General features: G+C 32.8%; 1 protein-coding gene across 1 annotated transcript; it reads left to right on the top strand.

Moving 5' to 3' along the window:
• Positions 1 to 6844: 6844 nt before the first annotated feature.
• Positions 6845 to 7968, top strand: LOC107862438 (22.0 kDa class IV heat shock protein). Its single transcript, XM_016708023.2, has one exon. The coding sequence runs from the start codon at positions 7163 to 7165 to the stop codon at positions 7739 to 7741; it is 579 nt and encodes a 192-aa protein (XP_016563509.1). The 5' UTR covers positions 6845 to 7162; the 3' UTR covers positions 7742 to 7968.
• Positions 7969 to 12829: the final 4861 nt, after the last annotated feature.

Below are 12829 nucleotides of genomic sequence, written 5' to 3'. Positions count from 1 at the left end.
TTGTTACCATTGTAAATAACACAGTATTACTAATGAACTTAATAAACGGGGTTAATAAGGTAGTTCTGTCCTAGATTTCATGATATTATCTATTGTGAAAATTGAAAAAGAAGTATTGTGAGAAACTGGGACTTCTTTACATAACGAAAATATTATATGACTTTACTTATGTAGCCCAGAATTTTGTATTTTGCCACCTGAAGCCAATAAATTTCCCTTACACAGTCTCAGATAGTTTCGGATGACAACATTACAAACAAGTCTAACATTAATCAGACAATAATAGCATCAACATATATTTTGTTGACAATAGCATCAACATGTATTTAGTTGGACAAAAGAATCTAGAACAACAACCATCACACCAAAGAATTAATGCATATGACTACAATATATTGTAACCTGAGTTTTATGTCATTAAAGTTGTATTCGTATTCAATGAGGCTATAAACTAATTTGAGCTATACAGCATGATATCGGTCAAGATGATAGTAATTCCATTCAAAGATATTTTTCATACGAATATATTTTTCGTTATCTTATTAGGATTAATAAGGTAAAACCTAACCTTGTTAACGGAGGCCCACTCACTAATACCCAAGCCCAATAGCAGTTAGAAACCGGAGGCCCAATTGTATTTTTCAATTTCATTAATATGTAAATATAAAAGGACAAGGGTCCTTCTAAACGGTTCAGTTTTGGGAAATGTAAGAAGATATTTTCCATTGTTTCTCTTTCCCTTTTCCGTATATGATAGCTAGGTTTTGGTGTTGCATTTTGATGGCGATCTCGAGCTATGTAGCTCTAACATGGTATCAGAGCACAAATCCGTGATCCTTATGAGTCTCTCTACCTTTCGATATTACCCTTGAAGCTTTCCGGGTTAGGTGAAAAGTCGTCGCTGTCATCGTTTTTGGGATTTTCTCTTTGAAATCGGTATTTTCAAGGCCTTGCTTCTTCAGGTTGCGAAGAAGGACGGTAATCATTTCTCTTTCATGAATTTTTTGACTATTGCTTCATAAGATTTGAACCAATTTTGAAATTTGGCCGAAAACCCTAGCCTGTGACTATATCGATGATGTATATTTCTGTTTTTGATAAAACCCTAGTTATGTGTCTCTATCGATTATGTAATTTTTCTGAGATATAGCTTGTGTGCTCATAGATATGCTGTAAATCCTTGTTTCATCTAGTTTTGATTAGCGTTTCGAGTCAATGGTTGCCGTTTTGTTAACGAAGGTTGGTTAGTATGGCTATGCCTACGGAAAATGTGGTTGTTTCTTCTGGTTTTGATGAGTTTTCTATCTCCCCAACTCATCCTCTATACTTGCATCCTTCTGATAATCCTGGTACATATTTGGTGACTCTATTGTTTGACGGGTCTGGTTTTGTTGTATGGCGAAAAAACATGATGACTGCTTTATCAGCTAAGAACAAATTGTGTTTAGTTATTGGGTTAGTATCCAAACCTGCACCAAATTCCCCTTACTTTCCCTTTTATGAGAGGTGCAACAATATGGTTATAGCATGGATTGTGAATTCTTTATCCATTGAGCTGGCAACTAGTGTTATGTGTTTTGATTCAGCCAAAGACATTTGGTCTGACATAAATGAACGTTTTGGTCAGTCGAATGGTACTAAATACATTCAGACACAGAAAGAAATTAACTCTACTGTACAAGGTTCTTCTAATATCTCATCCTATTTCACTTAACTTCGTACTCTTTGGGATGAGTTGAGTACTTCTTATGTGGGTCCAGTGTGTACTTGTGGGGCTTTAGGGAAGTTTATGGAAAAACAAAAACTATTTCAGTTTCTCAGTGGCTTAAATGATGAGTACTCCCTTTGCAAGAGTAATCTCTTGATGATGCCCACACTACCTTCCCTCAGTAGTTCTTATGTTATGCTACAACATATTGAGAAGCAAAATGAGACTTCCCCTCTCATTCCTGGCTTCTCAAATGATTCAGCTACTTTCAATTCAGTGTCTATGAACACTTCTTTAGGAAGAGGCTATAGCCAAAGATTTTAATTTGATTCACAGAGAAATCCTTCATTATCTGTGCCATATGATGCTAGAAGAACTATTCCTGATGGCAGATAACAGATATAGCCTTCCTCTTCTAAATTTGGTCCATCTGCTGTTTCTCTTATTTTCTGCAAATACTGCAAGAAGACTGGTCATCTTATTGACAAATGTTATAAGCTCCATGGATATCCTGTTGATTTTAAATTCACAAAAGGGAGAAGGTCTGTGTCTTTTGCCCAAACTAATACCTCTCCTGTTGATCTTTCTATATCCTCTTTGAAGATTGATGATGATAGTTATAGATTAACAAAGGACCAGTTTCAACATTATCAATATCTCTAACATCTTCACAGTCCCAGTACCAGTGATAACAAATCTTCTTCCTCACATCAAGGGTCTCATCACCCTGTTGAGGAGTTTGCCCATTTTACAAGTGTGTTTAATCACCCTGTTGTACTATCTACTGTATTTCATGCTAGTGTAGTGTCAAATCTAGGACTAAATCCTTGGATACTTGACTCTGGAGCTACAAATCACATGACACCTCACAAAAATCTCCTTCATAATCTCATTCTTTTAGATTTACCCATTTTAATTAGTCTTCCAAATGGTTACAAAATTAAGGTTGTGTCCACTGGGTCTCTAACACTCAGATCAGACATGATTTTATATAATGTTCTCTTAGTCCCCTCTTTTCATTTTAACCTCATCTCCATCTATAAGCTCCTTTCCCAACTTGAATGTACTGCTATTTTTACAAAAATAACTGTATTTTATAGGGCCCTTCTCTGAAGAAGCAGTTGAAGATTGGTAAAGCTACACATGGGCCGTACTATTTTGCTTATTCTGATCTTATAATCCCTTCTGTATCCTGTAGTTTTACTAATTCAACTAGCTGTATTCCTCCTTCACATGGCAATAACACTAATGATTTGTTATGGCATCAAAGACTTGGTCATATTCCTTATAACAAGATGAAGTCTATTGCTTGTTTAAATGGGAAAATTTCTCCTAAACAACATTTCCTTTGTGATATATGCCCTAAGGCTAGGCAACATAGATTACCTTTTATCCCTAGTTCTTCTCATTCCTCTGTTCCCTTTCAACTGGTTGATATTGATGTTTGGGGTCCCTATCATACTCAAACCTATAATGGTTTCAGACATTTTCTAACTTTAGTAGATGATTTTACTAGATTGACCTGGACACATTTTTTATCAACTAAATCCCATGCTTCTTGTGTTATAAAGGCTTTTGTATCTATGGTCCAAGTGCAGTACAATCATACAATTAAAGTTTTCAGGTCTGATAATGCTTTTGAATTGGGAAACAATTTTGATTTACAATTTTTTTTTCTACTCATGATATTCTTCACCACTATTTCATATACTCCTCAACAGAATGAAGTTGTGGAAAGGAAACCCAAACACCTCTTAGAAGTATCCAGAGCATTATTGTTGCAGTCCAAAGTCCCCTTGAAATACTGGGGTGAGTGTGTTTTATCTGCTACATATCTGATTAACAGATTCCCTGCTGTACCTTTAAATCATGACTCTCCTTTTGAAAAACTTCATGGATACCCTCCATCTTATGATCATTTGAGAAGTTTTGAATGTCTTGCTTATGCAGCCACCCCTGCTCCTCTTAGAGATTAACTCAAACCTAGGTCTATTACTAGCTTATTTTTAGGTTATCCTTTTGGTAAGAAAGGTTATAAGCTTCTAAATCTTTCAACTTTTTCTATTTTTTACTCCAGAGGTGTTCACTTTCATGAACATATATTCCCTTACCCCACTTCTTCCCCCTTTTCTCCTTTTCCTCCACCTCCTGATTTTGCTGATTGTCTTCTCTCTCCTATACCTATTTCTGCTCATACTCCTTTTTTCTTCTCACCCTCCCTTTAGGAGGAGTTCTAGATCAACCCATCTCCCTGTTCACCTTCAGGACTATGTCTGCTCCTCTGACATTCCCTCTCCTCTGCCAGTTTTCTCTAAGGTGTCTAGTAATGACATACACATGCATAAACCTCTTTTTTACCAGCAGGCTGCTTCTAGTCCTGCTTGTCAAGAGGCTATGCTACAAGAATTTAAGGCTCTTGAGGACAACCATACTTGGGATATTATTCCTCTACCTTCTAACAAGAACGCTATTTCTTGTAAATGGGTGTACAAGATCAAACAAAGGTCTAATAGTACTGTTGAGAGATATAAAGTTAGGCTTGTTATAAGGGGTGATAGTCAGAAGGAAGACATTGATTATCATGAGACTTTTTCTCCTGTGGTCAAACTTACCACTGTCAAATGTCTTTTATCTCTTGCTACTAAGAATCACTGGACTGTTTTCCAGTTGGATGTCAACAATGCTTTCCTTCATGGTGATCTCCATGAAGATGTATACATGAAAGTTCCCCCTGGCCTTGTTTTTTCTTCCTCTTCTTCTTGTGCAACTCCTTTGGCTTGCAAACTCAGGAAATCTTTATATGGCCTCAAACAGGCATCCAGACAATGGTTCTCAAAGCTGTCTGAAGCCTTATTGTCTAGAGGCTACATTGCTAGCAAAAATGATTAGTCTCTTTTCACTAAATCTGTTGATGCTTTTTTGGTTATTCTAGTGGTTTATGTTGATGATATTCTGTTGGCTGGGTCGAATCTTGATGAAATGAATAGTCTAAAGTCTTTCCTTGATCATCAATTCAAGATTAAAGACTTAGGCCTCGTTCACTATTTTCTAGGGTTGGAAATCATTTCTTATGATGATGGTTATCTTATGCATCAGCATAAATACACTTCTGACCTGTTTGATGAGTTCCACTGCTCCCACTTCACTCCTGTTGCTTCCCCTTTGGAACCCTCAGTGAAGCTGGTTCCTGATATGGGTGATCTTTTACCTGATCTTTCTGTGTACAAGAGAATGGATGGAAAACCCAATTTTTTACAACACACCAGACCTGATATTTCTTTTGTTGTACAACATCTAAGTCAATTCTTGCAGTCCCCTTGTATAGCTCATATGAAAGCTGGGATCCATGTTCTCCGGTATTTGCTTAACGCCCTAAATCAAGGCATTTTTTTCCCAGCTTCCCCCACTTTCTCTATTTCTGCTTTCACTGACTCTGATTGGGCTGTTTGTCCTCTTTCGCAAAGGTATGTCACTGGTTATTATCTGTTTTTTGGTGGGTGTCCCATCTCTTGAAAAAGTAAGAAGCAGCCTACCATTGTACTTTCTTCAGCTGAGGCTGAATATCGAGCATTACGCAAAGTGGTTGCTGAGGTTGTTTGGCTTATACGTTTGTTTGTTGATTTGGGTCTTCATATTTCTTCTCCTATTCCTATTTACTGTGACAGCCAGGCTGCTCTTCATATGCCAAGAACCCTGTTTTCCATGAACGGACGAAGCACATTGAGATCGATTGTCACTATGTTCGTGATTGTCTTGCTGCTGGGCTTATTTCCTTATATCATGTTCATTCTGCTGATGAGGTTGCTAATATCATGAACAAGTTTCTCAGTGGCCCTCTTCATCATCATTTCCTATCCAAGCTGCGCGTGCACACACCCTCCAGCTTGAGGGGGTGTTAACGGAGGCCCACTCACTAATACTCAAGCCCAATAGCAGTTAGAAACCGGAGGCCCAATTGTATTTTTCAATTTCATTAATGTGTAAATATAAAAGGACAAGGTCCTTCTAGACGGTTCAGTTTTGGGTTGTAAGAAGATATTTTCCATTATTTCTCTTTCCCTTTTCCGTATATGATAGCTAGGTTTTGTTATTGCATTTTGATGGCGATTTCGAGCTATGTAGCTCTAACAGACCTTTTGTTTTTACTTATCCCTATTGAGGAATTTTATTTTTATTAGTATCAATAAAATACTGCTAGACACGTTGTCTAATTGTATAAATCCGTTCTAAAATAAAAACTGTTTTCGGGAATTCAAACCAATGTGCTAATAATACTTCTGCTGAAATACACTACAGAACTTTTACAGCTCCCTCCTACAACGAGTCAATTCATATAAAAGGGAAAGCATACCTTCAAATGAAACTATATATTAAACTAAGTACGGATTGATCCTTAACAAATAAGCGCTGAATCAATGAAGTTGATGGAGTTTTCAAATCATTTTGGTAATTGGATTATATTGTTTTATGGCTCAATTTTGAATATGCCAACTCTAGAGAAATAGAATCACATGAGTTCTCACTATGCTGAGGCAAAAGAACATGTAGGAAATTGCTGCCCCATGCAAAATTGTGTGCCGTAGTTAAGTCAGCAGCGTTTCTGTGGATACATGTCAAATTGGTTATGATACTTATTAATGTAATACTATAATCTTATAAATAGAGAGGAGTAATGGTGGGGAGCATGAAAAAATTTATATTTTCCATAGATAAACTCACTCTACCTTCTTTTTCTTTTCTTTTTTTCAATTTGCAAGTGTTGTAAATGATACACAGTCCTTTAGTGTCGGTGTTTGTACATGTTATGTCGATGTGCTTGATGAAGTATTGAACAAATTCCTAACATTTCAGCATACATCGGATAACTTCCCGATCGATAATCTAAACAATTGGTTTGCGAGTGCAATTAGCAGACGTGGATGTTTATTACTTTCTTCGTTTTTATTTATATGACGTGACATTTTTTTCTGAATTAAATAATCTAAGCAATTTTTTTTTTTAGTTATATGTCTATTAAATATCTTAAATCATTAATTACTCTATAACTTATAAAGTATTATTTTTTTTTAAATTATATCTAAATTTACGATCAAAATTAAATTGCTTGCCTGTCCCGAAAATAAATAGAGATAAGGGAGTATTCATTATAGGTGAATATATCCCTGGAATACTCAAGAGGAGAAATGAACATTCCAGAATTGATCGAATCATTATTTCCAAGTGTCCTAAGCAAACCTTCTCCAGAAACTTGTAGACATCTCATCCCTCCCAACGAACTCTAAAGAACATGCCATCTCCTTCCTATATAAATACTACATAAAATGCTCACTTTGTTGCCATCACTCACAAATATACTCAAGAAAAGTTCCTCTCAATTACCTTGCAATCCATAAACAATCTCCAACATACACAATTCTTCGGAAAAAAAGCCAGTGTACTTCTAGGGGAAAAAAAATGGTGAAAACAACAGTTAGCTTTATGAGTTTTCTTGTTTTAGCAATGGTTATTGCCTTTCTTCCATCAAAAACTGAGGCACTGATGCCATACAACCGCCCCATATGGGACATAATGTTTCCACCAGAGGCTGATCCTTTCAGGATTCTTGAACAAACCCCACTCACCATCCCAAAAGGGGTCGAATCAATCGCCTTAGCTCGCTCAGATTGGAAGGAAACTGAAAAAGAGCATGTAATTACACTTGACATACCAGGGATGAGGAAGGAGGACATCAAGATCGAGGTGGAAGAAAATAGGGTGTTGAGAATCAGTGGGGAAAGGAAAACAGAAGAAGAAATTGAAGGGGAAAAATGGCACAGAGCTGAAAGGACTAGTGGTAAATTCTGGAGACAGTTTAGACTTCCTGGAAATGCTGATTTGGAAAACATCAAGGCTCATTTGGAAAATGGTGTGTTGAAGATTACTGTGCCAAAGTTAGCTGAAGAGAAGAAGAAACAGAATAAGGTGATTAGTATTGCAGAGGAAAGCAAATCTGCTGGAGGTGAGAATATTAAAACTACAAAAGATGAGATGTAAATTAAGAAGCTTGAATTGTGTTTGGTCTCTAGTTTTGTGTGTTGATCGACTTTTTTTGTATCTTGGCTTTGTGTGTCTGTAATAGAGTTCTTGAATATGTAATTAGGCTTATGATCACAATGTCCTAGTTTAATTTGTCTGGGCATTGAGTCGAAGAAAAATAAAGAAATCTTGCGATTTAAAATAATATGTGTAATACATTATGGTGTGAGATATTTTGAGTTAAATCGTTATTAAATATAAAAATGGCATCTTTTTGAAATAAATTGAAAAGAAAAGTGACGGATAAATGAAAACAGAAGGACTAATAATGAAGTGTTGGCCAGTTTATATACCTCACAAGGTAAAACAAGCCCCTGCTTAGTCCTTAGAAAATTATTCCAATCAATCAGACTGAAAAATCATCTGACAAGTGATAGGGAAGATGGCACATTTTAAATAGGCACTGAAGAGGAAGAATAGAAAACCTTCGGGTTAAAAAGAAAATGTGGCACTCGTATGCTCTTAATACTTTATTACTGTGTTTCATTTGTATTTGCTTATTGTTGGTAATGTATCAGCAGAGTTGTAGGATCTTTTTTTACTTGTAATTCAGGAAAGGAGACACCATTTGTCAGTAGTAATTATACTTGTAACCAGAGTTGTATGTTCCTTCCAAATTTTAAAGGTTCGGCTGTTGTTCATAGAAAAAACACTCATCTTTACATTTATTCCAATCTCTAGTTTGATGAGGTCCGTGTTGAGTTTGAGCTCAAACTCAAAAGTATAAAAATAAAAATTTTATATAATAGATTATTTTAAATTGTATAACTAGTATATTTAATGACTTGTTAAACATGTCTTGTTAATAAGTTATCATAATTATTAGAATTTTTAATCATATAATTGGATAATATTATTTACGAGGAATAAAATATTATCAGAGAATTAAAATATATCATAAAGCTACAAGTAATTAGATATTTTATATAATGACATAATTTAACATATTTAATAATTGTGCTTCAATGAAGATCATAAATATAAAAAAAAAAATATTGATGTTTTTATAAAATTTATGAGTATTTATTTTCTTACTTATAGATGAACATAAATTTATTTTGATATTTATTGAGTTTTAATTTCCTTCATAGTTTTTACTAATTATAATTTTTTCATCTTATAGAGTCGTCAAAAAAAAAGTCAAATACTTTCAAGTTTATATTATAATAATTATAATTGAGCCTTTATATAAATTAACTTAATAAGAATATTTAAGGATATTAAATGATAATTGAATTACATTAATAGCTTGCTCCATTCGTTCTATTTACGTATTATGTTTGTTTTTGATAACTTACATAAATTCCTAAATTTTTAAGTGATATTACATAAAATTTTGATTATTTTGCTAATTACATTTTATCCCAATTTTTTGAAATGTGATACAGGTGATACATTTGAAACTAACAAGAAATTTATTTAAGCAAATAATAGATTTTTTTTTATTCATTGTATTCTTTTATTTGAAGAAAAATATCTAATTTTTCTCCTTTTTTAGATTTAATTTAGGTGTTTTAATTATGTTTTTGTTTTTTCGTGTTTAATTATAAAAGATATTATCTTTTCTGGTCTTTTTTTCTGTTTTTTCGTCTTTAATTTAAGTCTGATTTTTTTAGATTTAATTTTAATTATGTTTTAATTTTATTTTTAGTTTTTTTTTTTTTTAATATTATTACTTTTGTTTCCTACACTGGCTACATCATTACCTTTCATTAATAACATATAAATCACCTATAATACCGTATATATAACCCATTAATATTGTATGAATCACCCAATAATTGAAATAAATAATTATATCTACCATATGAATCACCATAATACAATATGTATCATCGATTAATATCATATGTATCACCCGTTAAAATCATACAAAATAATATTATATGTATCACCCATTAAAATCATACAAAATATATTTATCGTATGAATTATCATAATACTCATATAATGATATCATATTTATCATCTATGTGAATCACCATTAAAAGAATAAACATGTATAAATAACTAAATAAATTTGTATATGTATCAATAGATTTTAAAAAAAAAGGGAGAGATTTAAGAGAGGAAAAATAAAGTTGCATGTTTTAATGGAGGAGAAAGAATCAGGAAGGAAGATGATTTAAGCATTAATGGAAGAGAAAAATTAGGAAGAAAGATGATTTAATTGTTGATAATTAGGGAGATATTTTAGGGAAGAAAATCTTGAATGAGTTAATGATGGAGTAAAAATAGGATGTGGGATTTTCTTGATATGTATTAAGAGTAAAGTTGAAAAATGAGATTTTATGTAATTTTAAAGAAGTAAGGAATATTAGGTAATATAATCTCTAAAATATGGGATTTATGTAATTTATTCTTTGTTTTTTTACACATTCTTTACAAGAGTAACCTATTCGTCCCACTTTAATTATCATTTTATACTTTTTTATGTCCACTACGAGAAGTAATAAATACAAGATATTATTTATTATCCTATAAAATCAAAAAAAAATTATGAAGTTGTAGTTGAAATCATTGAAAACTTTAATTTTATAGGAAAAATTAGCTTGAATGTTGTTGATCCAAAATGACCAGAGTGTTGATTAAATAATAATCTAACATGTGACTAGAAACAACCAATTATAAAACTCAAGTGAATCGGTCTTAACAAAAAGAATACGGACGAAAATAAAAATACGTAATTAAAAACACTATTAATTATCATGTGTAGTAATTTCATTTCATCAAAAAATTAAAATATCGAAAAAGCTCTTGCGAGGACAACCAAATTCTAAAGGCCGTTTGGCCATGGAAATTATTCACTTTTTTTTGGAATATTTTTTCACTTTATAGAATTTGTGGTGTTTGGCCATAGAAATTCCAAAAGCAATTTTAAATTTATTTTCTGAAAAGTGAAAACAACTTTTTGTTGTTTTCACTTTTTTCCAATTTCAATTCCAATTTTTATTATTTCTACATATAGCTCCAATTTTTTTAAATATTACACAAAGCCTATTTTTTAATATAACTCCAATTGTTAACTGCCTATTTTTCTTTGCCCATTGCATAATACTAACTCATCAAGAAATATGTACAGTGATTTACTATCTTGCCTATTAAGTTCGTACAAATACTTACTTATTTGGATCAATTTGAAAATCTTGTCTTATGGTATACAAGATGTACCAAATGACACACAGTGACACACAGTGCTTACACATATTGGATATGATAACTTCGGTGTAAACTTCATTGTGAAAAAAAATCTCAAATTAATTATTTTTATTTGTATAAGTACAATTCAAAGAATTTAAAATGACATCAAAATGTTACCAATACTAGTGCATCAAAAGAAAGGTAAGAAAGCAGTTCACTTGGTAAAGTGATGCTACAAAATATGAAGTCACCAACTTGTTATTTGATTATTTGGCTAGCTGTTGTATATAGGGGTGGACATATTTTGGTCCAAACCGAAATTTAATTTTGATTTCATTTTTTCGTTTTTCGAATCAATTTTTATTTCAAATTTTAGAAATTTGGTTAAACGGTTCGGTTTTTTATTTTTCAAAAAAAAAAAAATGGTTAAATCAAAAAACCAAAATTAGTATAAATAATATTTTTTGGAGTTATTTCATTTCATTTCATTCATGTTGAGTTATTTATATTTGGAAATGAAAAATAGGTTTTAAAAAAAAATAATTCTAAGCAAAATCACCAATTTTAAATGTTCAGTCATGACAAAGAAAGACTCACTACTTTAATCTTAAAAATCAAAATAAAAATTTGAAATAACCGAACCGAATTTATAAAAACTGAATCAAATCAAATTTATTTCGATTTGGTTACGGTTGTCATTTTTTACAATCGAAAAATTGAAAAACTGAATCGGTATTAAACAATCAAGTCGAACAAATCGAATGTCCACCCTAGTTGTATTGTTATTTGGTTAGCTGGTGTTACAGAAAGGTTAATACTGTAACAAAAATTATTTGAATCTTTCTCATTATTTAAGAATCACATTTGATTGTATATTAGTCGGTAAAGTAGTTATTTGGGCAATTTTAATAGTTTTTAAAAGTTGAGGGCATAAAATTACATTTAAAAAAGACTTTTCAAAGGTTAAAAAAAATCTTTCAAAAACACATGGCCAAACACAGCTCCAACTTCAATTCCAACTTCAACTTCAACTCCAACTCCAACTCCAACTTAAAAAAAATTAGTTTTTATGGCCAAACGCATACTAAATATTCTCTATGCTTTAGTGGTTGTAGACACCTAATTTTGTCCCTTCCAAGTCCAATTTTATCCATTTTTACCTTACTTTATCATACAACCTTACCCACGTGATTATACCCTCCATAAAATGATAAAAATAACAACCCTTAACAAATTTTATCTTGTTTGGATCCTATTCTAACAAACTTTATCCTTACACCCCACCTACCCATGTGACCTTACCCCCTACCCCACATTTATTTTTCTTTCTAACAAACTTTCTAAAAGGAAACAAAGGGAGGGGTCCACAAGGATAAACAGAAAAGGCATATACATACACCCTATACATAATACATTAACAACAAAAAGAAGGGGGACCCACAGGGTACATCGAACAAAGAAAGGACCCATTTTGTCATCATCCTCAGAATATAGCATCAAAATTAGAAAAGGGGGAGATCATCTTCTTCACCAGAAAATTCACAAAAATATACCCACACAATCTCTCTTCACACACTCTCCACTAAACACGTATACACTCACGGAATATTCAAAAAGAACAAAAGAAAAAAATGGAGTAGATTGAAAAGGGGGGTCTCCGTCATCACGAACCTTCTCCATCAATTTTTCATTTTCAATCCATACACCTTTGCACATACCCACGACCATGGACGAGCCTCACTGAAGCTCCCACTAAAATAAAATCAACAAACAACGAACTAATCTCACCAGTCACGTATCAATCACACGCACACCATATAGAGATATGGACAGCTGATGGAGAGATTCGAGAGAGAGAGAGAGGGATTCGAGGTCAAGATCTGTAATGTAGAAGAAAGTGGGGTT

The sequence above is a fragment of the Capsicum annuum genome, chromosome 3 (genome assembly GCF_002878395.1).
Source record: "Capsicum annuum cultivar UCD-10X-F1 chromosome 3, UCD10Xv1.1, whole genome shotgun sequence".
NCBI classification, from domain to species: Eukaryota; Viridiplantae; Streptophyta; class Magnoliopsida; order Solanales; family Solanaceae; genus Capsicum; species Capsicum annuum.
This window is presented reverse-complemented; position numbering and strand designations above follow the sequence as displayed.

Coding starts and splice junctions, on each gene's coding strand:
- LOC107862438 (XM_016708023.2), top strand. CDS start 7,163: ATGGTGAAAACAACAGTTAGCTTTATGAGTTTTCTTGTTTTAGCAATG.